We start from the raw sequence: 13,016 nt of genomic DNA, 5'->3' as shown, positions 1-13,016 counted from the left end.
AGAGCCAGCTCAGGAGCAGAGGTACAGTGAACCAAACCTGGTCATCATACAGTTCTCCTTCTCACTGCCCTGTTTTATTTCCTGCATAGTATAAATCACTATTTTAATTGATCTTGTTTGTTTGCATGTTTCCTGTCTGTCCCCCTCCATCAGAATGTAAGCTCCTTAAGAACTGACTTACACCTTTTCCCAGAATCACACTGGGCACAAATCAGGTTCTCAATAAATACTTGTTGAATGAATAAATTATCAAATGATTGAAAATTTGCTCTCCTAATCTATTTCCTTCTACTCTTAAACTATTTTAAAAAATTATGAAATTTTCTAAACACTCAGAAAAACACCCACTACTCAGATTTAACAAATTCTAAGGGTTTTATTATATTGCTTCAAATTTTCTTCTATCTCTTAAAAAAAAAGGAAAAAAGTTAAAAATATACAGGAAATGGAGAAATGGTTAATTTGGGGAGTACGTAAAAATGGTCAGTCTTTGTCAACCCATAAAATGAATGGTTCAAGTGCATTACTTACATAAACTCAAACTACAGATCCCAGGCAGCATTGCAACAGTTCGGCCCGTGGCCTATTCTTTCCTCTTCTGCAAACAGCCAATGAAAGGTAGAGTTTACAAAGGTCTAGGATGACATCTGGCGTATTGGCTGTGGTCAGCTTCAAATCAAGTTATTGCCGTTTGGAACGTGCTGCTGAAAACCAGATCTAAAAAGGCTTTTCCGATTAATTTGCAGCTTATTCTCTCTCTTGTTTCAGAGGGAAGAGAAGCTGACTTAGTAATTGAAATGGATGCAATACTAAGTTACAGCTCAGAAGACACTGAAGATTACTACATGCTGCTGGGGTGTGATGAGCTGTCCTCGGTAAGACAGTGGATAATGCTCTTCTTTTTCAAGTTTTTATTTAAGGTGGTAACTTTGAACTTTTAGTCACATTGCCTAGAAACCTAATCTTATATTCTTTTAAAGCACGTTTGGCTTAGAGAAAGTTAAGTATTTAAATCTTGGGTCTTTACTTGGGTAGAGTCCTTTTGCAATTTTATAGATGTTTGTGATTGAGTATGTGTATTCTGGCACATGGCCATAGACTCTTACTTCAAACACACTAAAAATATGTATTTGAAATTTTATTGTAGTGCTCTTGGCCGTGTTTCACAGAATACATAAGCTATATCTTTATTATGGTATTTTATACTAAAATTGAAATAAATGTAATTTTCTAGTAATTAGTGTTTTTAAAATGTTTTATTAAAATATGTACTTTTATATGAGCAGTTGAATCATATAAGCCAAGAAACATCCTTTTATGTTAACGTTTTAAATCATGTGAGAGAAATGACTTAAAAGGGTGGCTTCTGAAACAAAATTTGTGAAAAACTCTGTGGTTGTTCACTTTGATCTACAATGAAATAATGTTTTTAAAGGGCCACACAATGATGAAGGTTGTAAAAGTTTTTTAAATTATGGAAAACTCATTTATAATTCTACTTTCCAAGGATAACACTATTAATGCTTGGTTTATTAATCTTCAGTCTTTTTCCTATATTTTTTGGAGACATGTTTGGGAAGATATATATTTACTTGTTGATTCCTGCTTTTTACCCACTCAAGGATTTCTCCATGCTATTAAAAACACTCTTCATACATATTTTAATGTTGCACATTTCGTTTTATTGTTGTATCACAATTGATTATTACCTTATTGTAAATATTTCATTTATTCCTAGTTTTTCAATGTTTTAAATACTGTTGAGATGAATAGGAAGTATATTTCAATTATATTATTAAATATATTTTATATAATTATTAAAATGTTTAAATTTTATTACTAAAATATGCCTATTAATATTAAAATATTTTAAAGCAAAATATTTTTCTATTTATCTTTGTTTCATAAGGCTGGAGTTGAGTAACAAAATGTGCTTAATTTTGTTTGGAAAATAGAATGTGACGGTGGACGTAAAGGTTTAAAATCTCCATTGTCATCACACTGAGGGAGTTATCTTAAGTATCTTGTAGTTAAGCACACGCTCACACATGCACACACCTGGTTCCAATACTCCTTTAGTTGTATATTTCTCCTTTAGGATAATATGTTACTCTTGTTTACTTTAGTGGTGATTTACTTTTATAGCAATTGAGAAAGCTTATTGACATTTTTACCATCTGTTATGAATTATACTATTGCCAACTAGTTTCTGAAGGAGCTTTTTAAAATCAAAGGAACATAATTTAATTTGATAAGCTTCACAATTTGAATTTAAAAAAATATTGTTATTCTAAGTTATAAAGTAAAGGTCATTGTATCCCCATAAATAAATCCCTAGACCCTTTTGGTCAGTCTTTCATAGTTATGTTATTGTTTCCTTAGTCTACAAAGAAGGAGCAGTTTTGAATAGACTGAAAAAAATGATCCTATTGTTTATTTATAATGTTTATAACAGTCTCTTTCATTATAGCTAGCAATTTTGTTACCAGTTATAGTCATACTTACCTGTATTGTGGCATATATTAAAAGCATTGTCTTGGCCATTCCTTCTTTACTGATTCTGTCAATGACATAGCATGTTTAGATTACAATCATTTATTTAAAATGAAATGACCTGTCACAATTTTGTCAATTCTTTTTATATGTATCTTTCCCCTCTTTTCATATATATATTTCCCATTTAAAAAAGATTTTATTTTTTTATTTTTAAGTAATCTCCACATCCAGTGTGGGGCTTGAACTCACAACCCCAAGATCAAGAGAACATGCTCTAGGGGCACCTGGGTGGCTCAATCGTTAAGCGTCTGCCTTCAGCTCAGGTCATGATCCCAGGGTCCTGGGATCGAGCCCCACATCGGGCTCCCTGCTCAGCAGGAAGCCTGCTTCTCCCTCTCCCACTCCCCCTGCTTGTGTTCCCTCTCTCGCTGTGTCTCTCTCTGTCAAATAAATAAAATCTTTAAAAAAAAAAAAAAAAAAGAACATGCTCTACCGACTGAGCCAGCCAGGCGCCCCTAAAAATATTTTAATTCCATTTTTTGAGTATTTAGTGTGACGTTTCCTTTACTTGATTTGTATTGGATGGATTTCTTTTACTTCAAATATTCCTTGATTTGATGTTTTAAAAAGTTGACCAGAACTGTTCATACTCTAAAGCAATTTATTTATTTATTTATTTATTTATTTTTAAAGATTTTATTTATTTATTTGACAGAGAGAGACACAGCGAGAGAGGGAACACAAGCAGAGGGGAGAGGGAGAGGGAGAAGCAGGCTTCCCGCCAAGCAGGGAGCCCGATGCGGGGCTCGATCCCAGGACCCTGGGATCATGACCTGAACCGAAGGCAGACGCTTAATGACTGAGCCACCCAGGTGCCCCCTCTAAAGCAATTTAACATTTATAATTTCAAAGCAACTTCATATTTTGATTCTATTTATAACAACTGTGTTGACGCACACACACATATAATTCTTTTGCTTTAGTATATAGTTCTTACAATTTAAAGCTTCTGTTGAAAATTAATGAAATGACATATATAAACCCTGGAAGGGTTTCCACACTGTTGAGTAGAAAACAGCATACCCTCATTTCAAAAACATTTACTGAAGGTTGATTCCAAGTTAGTTAGCTTTTTTGCCTTGAATCAGATTTTACACAAAAGACACACGTTATGAAATCTTCTAAAGTCCTTATTAATGCATACACCACACACTCATGATATAAGACATCCTCTCTGGTGTATATCTTACTTGAATTTTTGATATTTGGTCACCATTTCAATCCTGATTTTAAGATTTCGCAGACTTGAAAATTGAGCATAAACTTGATAAATGGAGACACTTATTTTTTGTTTCTAGTTCTCTTCTTATTGACTTCAGACCACCTGGGTTTAAATCTTGCCATTTACTAGCTATGTGACCTTAGGAAATGGTTTAACTTTTCTATTCCTTTGTTTCCTAATCTGCAAATAGAGGTAATGATAGTACCCACCTCATAGAGTTATTTTGGGGATTAAATGAGACATGATAAATAAAGTGCTTAGAACAGTGCCTGGCACATTGTGGGTGTGGCTGTGGGCATGGACATTGTTTTGGCCTCACACTAATACTGTACACTCGGAATTTTGTAAATTTAGATTACTCCATAATTGACATTATTTTTTTTAATGTTTTATTTTTGAAACATTTTTTCCTTTTTTTTTGAGTAAGTTCTATGCCCAACCTGGGGCTTGAATTTACAACCCCAAGATCAAGAGTCATATGCTTTACCAACTGAGCCAGTCAGGTGACCCAAAATGATCTTTTTAAATTTATTTTTATTTATTTATTTATTTTAAAAGATTTTTATGTATTCATTTGAGACACAGAGATACAGAGAGAGAGAGAGAGCATGAGCAGGGAGAGCGGCAGAGAGAGAGGGAGAAGCAGGCTCCCCGCTGAGCCAGGGGCCCCATGTGGGGCTTGATCCCAGGACCCTGGGATCATGACCTGAACCGAAGGCAGACACTTAACCATCTGAGCCACTCAGGTGCCCCAAAATGATCTTTTTTAGAAAAGATTTTATTTTTAAGTAATATCTACACACAATGTGGAAGAGTTCCATGCTCCACTGACTGAACCAGCCGGGTGCCCTCCAAAATGATTTTTTCTTTTTTAAAGATTTTCTTTCTTTCTTTCTTTCTTTTTTTTTTTTTTAAGATTTTATCTATTTATTTGTCAGAGAGAGAGAAAGCACAAGCAGGGGGAGTGGCAGGCAGAGGGAGAGGGAGAAGCAGGCTTCCTGCCGAGCAAGGAGCCCGATGCAGGACTTGATCCCAGGACCCTGGGATCACTACCTGAGCGGAAGGCAGACGCTTAACCGACCAAGCCACACAGGCATGCCCTAAAGATTTTATTTCTTTATTTGAGAGAGAGAGAGGGAGAGAACACAAGGGGGCTGGGGGAAGGGTAGAGGGAGGGGGAGAAGCAGACTCCCCAGTGAGCAGGGAGCCTGACAATGCGCTCCATCCCAGGACCTCAAGATCACTATCTGAGCCAAAGGCACTTAACTGAGCCCCCCAGGGGCCCCCCAGAAAAGATTTTTTAATAGACTTTATAAGAGCAGTTTTAGGTTCATAGCAAAATTGAGCAGAAGGTATAGAACTTTCCCCTATACTTCCTTCCCTCCGCTCAGGCATAGCATCCCTGTTATCAGTATCTCCACTAGAATGGTTCACTTGTTATAATGATGAACCTACATTGACACATCACTATCACCCAAAGTCCATAGTTTTTATTATGGTTCACTCTTGGGTTTGTACATTCTGTAGGTTTGGACAAATGTATAATGACATTTATCATACAGAGTACTTTCACTGCTCTAAAAATCCTCTGTGCTCCACCTATTTGAATAATTTTGAGCTCACAGAAAAGTTGTAAAAATAATACAGAGTTCCTATATACACTGCATCCAGCTTCCCTTAATGTTAGCATCATATTACAGTTATCGTGCACAGTAAAATTATACAATAATTATCAGAAAATTAATATTGGTATAAAAGTATTAACCAGGGGCCAGCAAGCAATTTTTTTTTTTTTTTTTTGTAAAAGACCAGCCAGACAGAGTCAGGACTAGAGTGAGGTAAGCAGGGCACTTAGGACACACACGAATTTTTTTTAAGTTCTTTTTTAAGTTTTTTTTTTTAAGATTTTATTTATTTACTTGTCAGAGAGAGAGAGAGCAGAAGCAGGGGGAGTGACAGGCAGAGGGAGAGGGAGAAGCAGGCTCCTTGTTGAGTAGGAAGCCTGATGTGGGACTCAATCCCAGGACCCTGGGATCATGACCTGAGCTGAAGGCAGACGCCTAAAAGACTGAGCCACCCAGGCATCCCAGGACACAAAATTTAAGGAGGGACTAACTCTCAGGGTTGTGCAAGTGCAGAAACCTAAGAGAGAGAGAAAGAGAGTACCTCCTTAAACCTAGGTATTCTGCTTGTCTCACCCTGGTGCTGTCCCTGAGATAGCAAACATTTTACTTTATTTTATTTTATTTTATTTTATTTTATTTATTTTATTTTATTATTTTTTAAAAAGTAGGCTCCATGCCCAGCATGGCTTGAACTCATGACCCCAAGATCAAGACTTGAGCAGAGATCAAGAGAATGATACCCAACTGACTGAGCCATTGAACCCCCCCCCTTTTTTTTTTGAGCTAGCAAACATTTTAGATTTTGCAGGACTTACGATCTCTGTCACAGCTACTCAGCTCTGCCAGTTTAAGAAAGTAGCCATAGATAATATGTGAAATGAATGACGATGGCTATCTTCCAATAAAACTTTATTTAAAAAAATAGGTGACAGGCCGGATTTGGCCTTTGGGCCAGAGCTAGTCAACCTCTGATCTGAAGGATAGGTCTCATTGTCATTTCATCAGTTTTTCTACTAATGTCTTTTTTCTCTTCCAAGATCCAAGCCAGAATTTTTTATTACACTTAGTTGTCTTGTTCCCTTAGTTTCCTCCACAGTGACAATTTCTCATACTTTCCTTGTCTTTCATGATGTGGACATTTTGAAAAGTAATGGTCAGTTATTTTGTAGGATGTCCCTCAATTTTGGTTTGTTTCAGGTTTTCTCTTGATTAGACTGAGGTTATGTGTTTTTGGAAAGAACACTGCCAAAGCGATATTGTACCTTTTTCAGTGTATCACCTCAGGGCTACACGATGCTGATATGTCTTATTGACCTGCACACATAGTTAAGGTGGTGTCTGTCAGGTTTCTTCTGCCGGGTTTTTGCATTGTAGTTACTAGTTTCCCTTTTGTAATTAACAAATATTTTTGGTGAAGATTCTTGGAGACTGTAGTGTGTCTCCTCAGACTTTCACCCACTGATTTTAGCATCCTTTGGTGGATCTTGCTTATAACAATTACTACTATAGTGTTTGCCTAATGGTGGCTTTCTATTTTCCTCATTCATTTTATATTTATTTCTCAGAATTCTTCCGTAAAGAAAAGTTATCCTTTCTCCCATATTTATTTATTTATTCAACTATTTTCGTCACTATGGATTAATAGTTATTGCATTTTATGGATTATAACACAATACTGCCATTATATATTTTGTGGCTCAAATTGTTTCTCTGGCTCATGTTTTAATTATCATTCCATTAGAATGATGTAGGATCATCCCATGGGATTTATTTCAGGGATATTGTTAATATTTGGAGTTTTAGGGGGAAAATCCAGTTTCACACTAAATGAATTGAAGTGATGGAATTTTTTCTCAAAATATTTTTATTATGAAAAATTTCAACCATATATAAAAGTAGAATAGAAACAATGAATCCTCATAGATACTCAACTCAAATAGTTATCACTGGATACTAATTAATTCACTTATTGAAATGAGTCTTTTCTACAGCATATCAGTTTCCATCACTAGAATCAGTTCATTCTTTTTTTTTTTTTTTTAAGATTTTATTTATTTATTTGACAGCGAGAGAGACAGCGAGAGAGGGAACACAAGCAGGGGGAATGGGAGAGGGAGAAGCAGACTTCCCGCGGAGCAGGGAGCCCGATGCGGGGCTCGATCCAAGGACCCTGGGATCATGACCGAGCTGAAGGCAGATGCTTAATGACTGAGCCACCCAGGTGCCCCTAGAATCAATTCATTCTTTTAAGAATAAATCACAGTTTCCAGAAGGCTCCTATTATGCTATAATCGTGTTATTTAAAGAACATCTGTCAGTCAATAGTCAAGTATTTATTCAACACTGGGCATCCGGCCAGTACTGGAAGTGATGGGGGTAAAACCAAACCAAACCAAACCAAAAGGTGAGAAATAGTGCAAGTGTATAAGAAACCTGGCATCCAGCTCAGGAACCAAAGCTAATGCAAAGGAAACAATTTGAGAAAAAGTAAGTGCTGTGCTATGTGGTACTATTTATAAATGCAACAGGAATTAAAGGAAGAATATCTGAAAAGATTTCAGAGAAGAGATGAGGCTTGAAATGATCTTACTAGGTCAAAATTCAGACACATGGAGGGAGAGACAGAGGGTGTTTTTGTGGCCAGGGAAATTTGGAGAAGATCCATCCAAGTGGGAATCAAATTAGTGCCTATTGCACACTCAAGTATTTCCTGAACAGATCAGAATATTGTGCTAATAGGCTATGGAAAAGATAAGTTTTTAAGTTTTAAAACTTAATTTCTAAAACTAATATATTTTCAATAAGGAAATGTGGAGTATGAAGACACAATGGAGAAAAATGTTAACCTAATGCTTAACATCTTGGAGTATGACATATGGGTGTGTGCACATATGCTGTATTTATGTTTTTTTTTTTTAAAGATCTTATTTATTTATTTTAGAGAGAGAAAAAGGGGGAGGGGCAGAGGGAGAGAGAGAGAGAAACTCAAGCAGACTCCATGCTGGGCTTGATTGATCTCAAGACCCCAAGATCATGACCTGAGCAGAAACCAAGAGTCAGATGCTTAACTGACTGAGCCACCCAGGCGCCCCTATTGATGTGTTATGTAGGTACATGCACATATATGTAAATATATTTTTTAAAGATTTATTTATTAATTAGAGAGAGCCCGCACATGAGTGGGGGCGAGGAGCAGAGGGAGAAGGAGAGAGAAGTAGACTCCCTGCTGAGCAGGGAGCCCGACGCGGGGCTCAATCCCAGCACCCTGAGATCAGGACTTGAGCTGAAATCAAGAGTTGGATGCTTAACTGACCGAGCCACGTAGGCGTCCCATGTGTAAATATTTGTAAGTGCGTTTCCATATGTATTTAGGGTCAGACTACCTTCATTCAAATACTGGCTCTGCCACTAGATATGTGGTCTTGGGGCAATCACTTAACTTTTCTATTTCTTGGTTTCCTAATCTGTAAAATGGGAAAAATTACAGTACCTCACAGAGTTGTTGTGGGAATTAAATGAGATGTTATATGTACAGTGCTTAGAACAGTGCCTGGCATATAGTAAGTCTCAATAAATCTTAGCTATGGGGCACCTGGGTGGTTCAGTTGGTTAAGCGTGTGCCTTCGGCTCAGGTCATGATCCCAGGGTCCTGGCATTGAGCCTCGCCTGGGGCTCCCGGCTTGGTGGGGAGTCTGCTTCTCTCTCTGCCTGCAGCTGCCCCTGCTTGTGCTCTTTCTTTTTTTTTTTTTTTTTTTTTAAAGATTTTAATTATTGGGCACCTGAGTGGCTCAGTTGGTTAAGCGACTGCCTCCGGCTCAGGTCATGATCCTGGAGTCCCGGGATCGAGTCCCGCACCGGGCTCCCTGCTCGGCAGGGAGTCTGCTTCTCCCTCTGACCCTCCCGACCCTCCCCCCTCTCATGCTCTCTCTCTGTCTCTCTCTCTCAAATAAATAAAAAAAAAAAAATAAAATCTTAAAAAAAAAGATTTTAATTATTTATGTGACACAGAGAGACACAGCGAGAGAGGGAACACAAGCAGGGGGAGTGGGAGAGGGAGAAGCAGGCTTCCCGCTGAGCAGGGAGCCTGATGTGGGGCTCGACCCAGGACCCTGAGACCATGACCTGAGCCGAAGGCAGTCGCTTAACTGACTGAGCCACCCAGGCGCCCCTGCTTGTGCTCTTTCTTGCTCTCGCTCTCTGTCAAATAAATAAAATCTTAAAAAAAAAAAATCTTAGCTATTGTTATTATTGTTATCATCTATATACACATATACATATATATTACATAGTCCTTTTTAAGGTAAAATATTGTGGTTTTATGCTGCATATAATGCTTTGTAGTTTATATTTCCTCATAGAAATATGTTACATAATTTTTCTCAGATTACTGAAAGTCTTCTACTACAAGATTATTTTTTTTTAAAGATTTTATTTATTTATTTGACAGAGTGAGACCCACAGCGAGAGAGGGAACACAAGCAGGGGGAGTGAGAGAGAGAGAAGCAGGCTCCCCGCAGAGCAGGGAGCCCGATGCGGGGTTCGATCCCAGGACCCTGGGATCATGACCTGAGCCGAAGGCAATCGCTTAACCAACTGAGCCACCCAGGCGCCCACAAGATTATTTTTTTTAATGACTGCAAAATATCTCAGCCTATAGCAGTATTTCAATTAACTTTAATATCTTATTGTTGGACACATAAATTTTTGCTTAAAATTTATAACATTTTGGGCGCCTGGGTGGCTCAGTTGGTTAAGCGACTGCCTTCGGCTCAGGTCATGATCCTGGAGTCCCGGGATTGAGTCCCGCATCGGGCTCCCTTCTTGGCAGGGAGTCTGCTTCTCCCTCTGACCCTCCTCCCTCTCATGCTCTCTGTCTCTCATTCTCTCTGTCTCAAATAAATAAATAAAATCTTTAAAAAAAATTTATAACATTTTATTCAATGAACCTTCTTATAACTAAATAATTTTCCCACCTCTGACTGTCTTCTTATACAAATTCCTAGAATTGGAACTGTTGTATCAAAGAGTGAAAAAATTATAGGCTTTTCATATATATATATGTATATATACATGTATATCTAATTCTATCACTCTTTGGTATATATGTACATATATATTCCTGGGAAATTTGCATCCTCGCTGGGAGAGCATGAAAATGTTCATTTTTTTGCACCCTCAGTGACACTGGTCATTATCATGCCTTGGATGTTTTGATTTATTTGATTTTGAGTAAAGCTGAACATTTGTTTGTATATTTATTGGCCAGCATAATAGGCAGTTTTCCAGGCCATTGAACACTGGATCAGGAAGGCAGGATTCAGTGGACCTTGACATGGAGGGCCTCATTTGTCCATGGGTTGCAGTTGGCACGGACACATGGGATGGAGATGCCAGGAGATAAATAGAATATTCTCAAAACAAACTAACCCACTTTACTAGTTTACCCAGAACCAGTCCTACATAGGTGGCTTGTGACAAATTTTGTGATACTAAAACTATAAACAGTAATGAAAGACAGATACGGAATATTCTTAATTTTTTAAAATAGAAAATTGTCAAAGTAAAGAAAATATAAAGAAGAAACTAACAATCACATACATTAGCACTATTGAGAATTAACCATTTTTTTTTTCAAAGATTTTATTTATTTATTTGACAGAGAGAGACACAGCGAGAGAGGGAACACAAGCAGGGGGGAGTGGGACAGGGAGAAGCAGGCTTTCCGCGGAGCAGGGATCCCGACGCAGGGCTCGATCCCAGGACCCTGGGACCACGACCTGAGTGGAAGGCAGACACCCAAAGACTGAGCCACCCAGGCGCCCCTGATATAAACTTTTTCGAAGAGAGATTGTGAATAATCATAAGTAACCTAATTAAAAAATGCTTACTACTATTAGAATCTTTAGAATTTTTAATATTTTAAAATTTAAAAGCAGGTCTCATTCTCAATTTTCTTTGTTATATAAGCAGTTTATAGTGACTGATGGTTAAAGGGAACACCCAGGAAGAGGAAACACAATTAATTACAGTTCTTAACAGGAAGTCTATCCCTTCCTGTTATTCCAAGGGATTCTCAGTAGATGCTTAATACGGAAAAGAATAGTTATTAGTCTGGGCACTTAATGCATATGCTTATCTAATACAGTCTGGGTTATAAATGTGAAGAAATTTTTTTTTTGATTAAGGATTTTTTTTTTATTAAGAATTGATTAAGGATGACCCAGAGTTGATAAATTTATGTTTTTCCATGAGTCTTGTTACAATATTGAGCAGAGCTGCTTGAGAATTTGTTTCTCAAACAAGAGGTAATTTGCTTTCATTAATTAGTGGATAGTAAATATGGAACTTGATAATAGGTCCCTAAGCCTGAAGAATTTGGCCATATAAAACAGTAGTTAAGATTATTGGATTTGAAGTCCAACTGCTTAGTTAACAAAAAATTCAGCTTTTTTAGTATCTAGCTAAATGATTTCAGACAAGTTACTTAACCACCGACCTTTGGTTTTAGCTATTTTTATTGAGGTCTTACTATGATTAGGCTTTGTGTTAAAGGCCCTATTTCTATCCAGCATGCAATGTAAAGATGAGGAAACCAAGGCACATGAAGTTACATAACTTGCCTAAAGTCTCAGGGCAGAACTGGGATTTAAAACAAAGCAATCAGGGGCACCCGGGGGGCTCAGTCAGTTAAGCATCTGTCTTCCACTGGGGTCGTGATCACGGGGTCCTGGGATAGAGCCCACATTAAGCTCCGCATCCAGCCCCTCATGGAGCCCTGCACCGAGTCCCTCATGAGCCCCTCGCCAAGCCCCTCACCTATCCCTGTATTGGGCTCCCTGCTTTGTGGGGGGGTCTGCTTCTCCCTCTCCCTCTGCCCCTCTCCACCTCTCCTGTTCTCTTGTGCGTGTGCTCTCTCTCTCAAATAAATAAATAAAAATCTAAAAATAAATAAATAAAATGAAGCAATCAGATTGCTGAGCCACAGAACCACTGTTGTCTCCCGCTGCTGTCATTGGAATTACAATTAACAAAGACAAGTCTTGATGATTCATGATAACAAGGATTAGAGGGCTGAGTGAAAGCAAATCAAATCAAAATGCCTCTCAAGCCTCATGTTAGTTTGGGAGAAGTTTCTCTTTTCCCAAAGTCTCTAGCCACACTGTTAATTGGTAACAAAATTAACAGGTTTGAATTCTGTCCTTTTTTAAAAATTGTGAAATTCTTTTTTTTTTTGAAATTCTTAAAGAAAAAAGAGGGGGCAAAGGCAGAAAGAGGGAACTTTATAATGGATAATTTATAAACTAGACACTCATCCTTGAATAATGAATGATGGCTAAGCATCTTTTAAAGAACTCAGATGATGAAAAAAATGAACTCAGATGAGTGAACACATCTAAATTTATGTATTCTTAGGATAAACCTATCTGACTATTTTTGACATTTAAATATATATTAGGCTCACAGGTGTGTTGGGCCATCATCTAAATGCAGTTCAGTTGTCATCACAGACTACTATTTGGATAGAAGTTTTTATTGGATGCTTTCTGAGTATTATTATAGAGGAAATTCTTTCTTTCTTTCTTTCTTTCTTTCTTTCTTTCTTTCTTTCTTTC

General features: G+C 37.6%; 1 protein-coding gene across 1 annotated transcript in view; it reads left to right on the top strand.

Moving 5' to 3' along the window:
- Nucleotides 1-600: 600 nt before the first annotated feature.
- Nucleotides 601-13,016, top strand: part of LOC118017851 (dnaJ homolog subfamily C member 12) — a 32,598-nt gene continuing 20,182 nt past the window's right edge. The window contains exon 1 of the mRNA XM_035016146.1: nucleotides 601-875. Within this exon, the coding sequence (XP_034872037.1) occupies nucleotides 798-875 (78 nt within the window). The 5' untranslated portion in view covers nucleotides 601-797. The remainder of the gene's footprint in view (nucleotides 876-13,016) is intronic.

This window comes from Mirounga leonina, unplaced genomic scaffold (assembly GCF_011800145.1).
Source record: "Mirounga leonina isolate KUSES-001 unplaced genomic scaffold, KU_Mleo_1.0 Mir_106, whole genome shotgun sequence".
Lineage (NCBI taxonomy): Eukaryota > Metazoa > Chordata > Mammalia > Carnivora > Phocidae > Mirounga > Mirounga leonina.
This window is presented reverse-complemented; position numbering and strand designations above follow the sequence as displayed.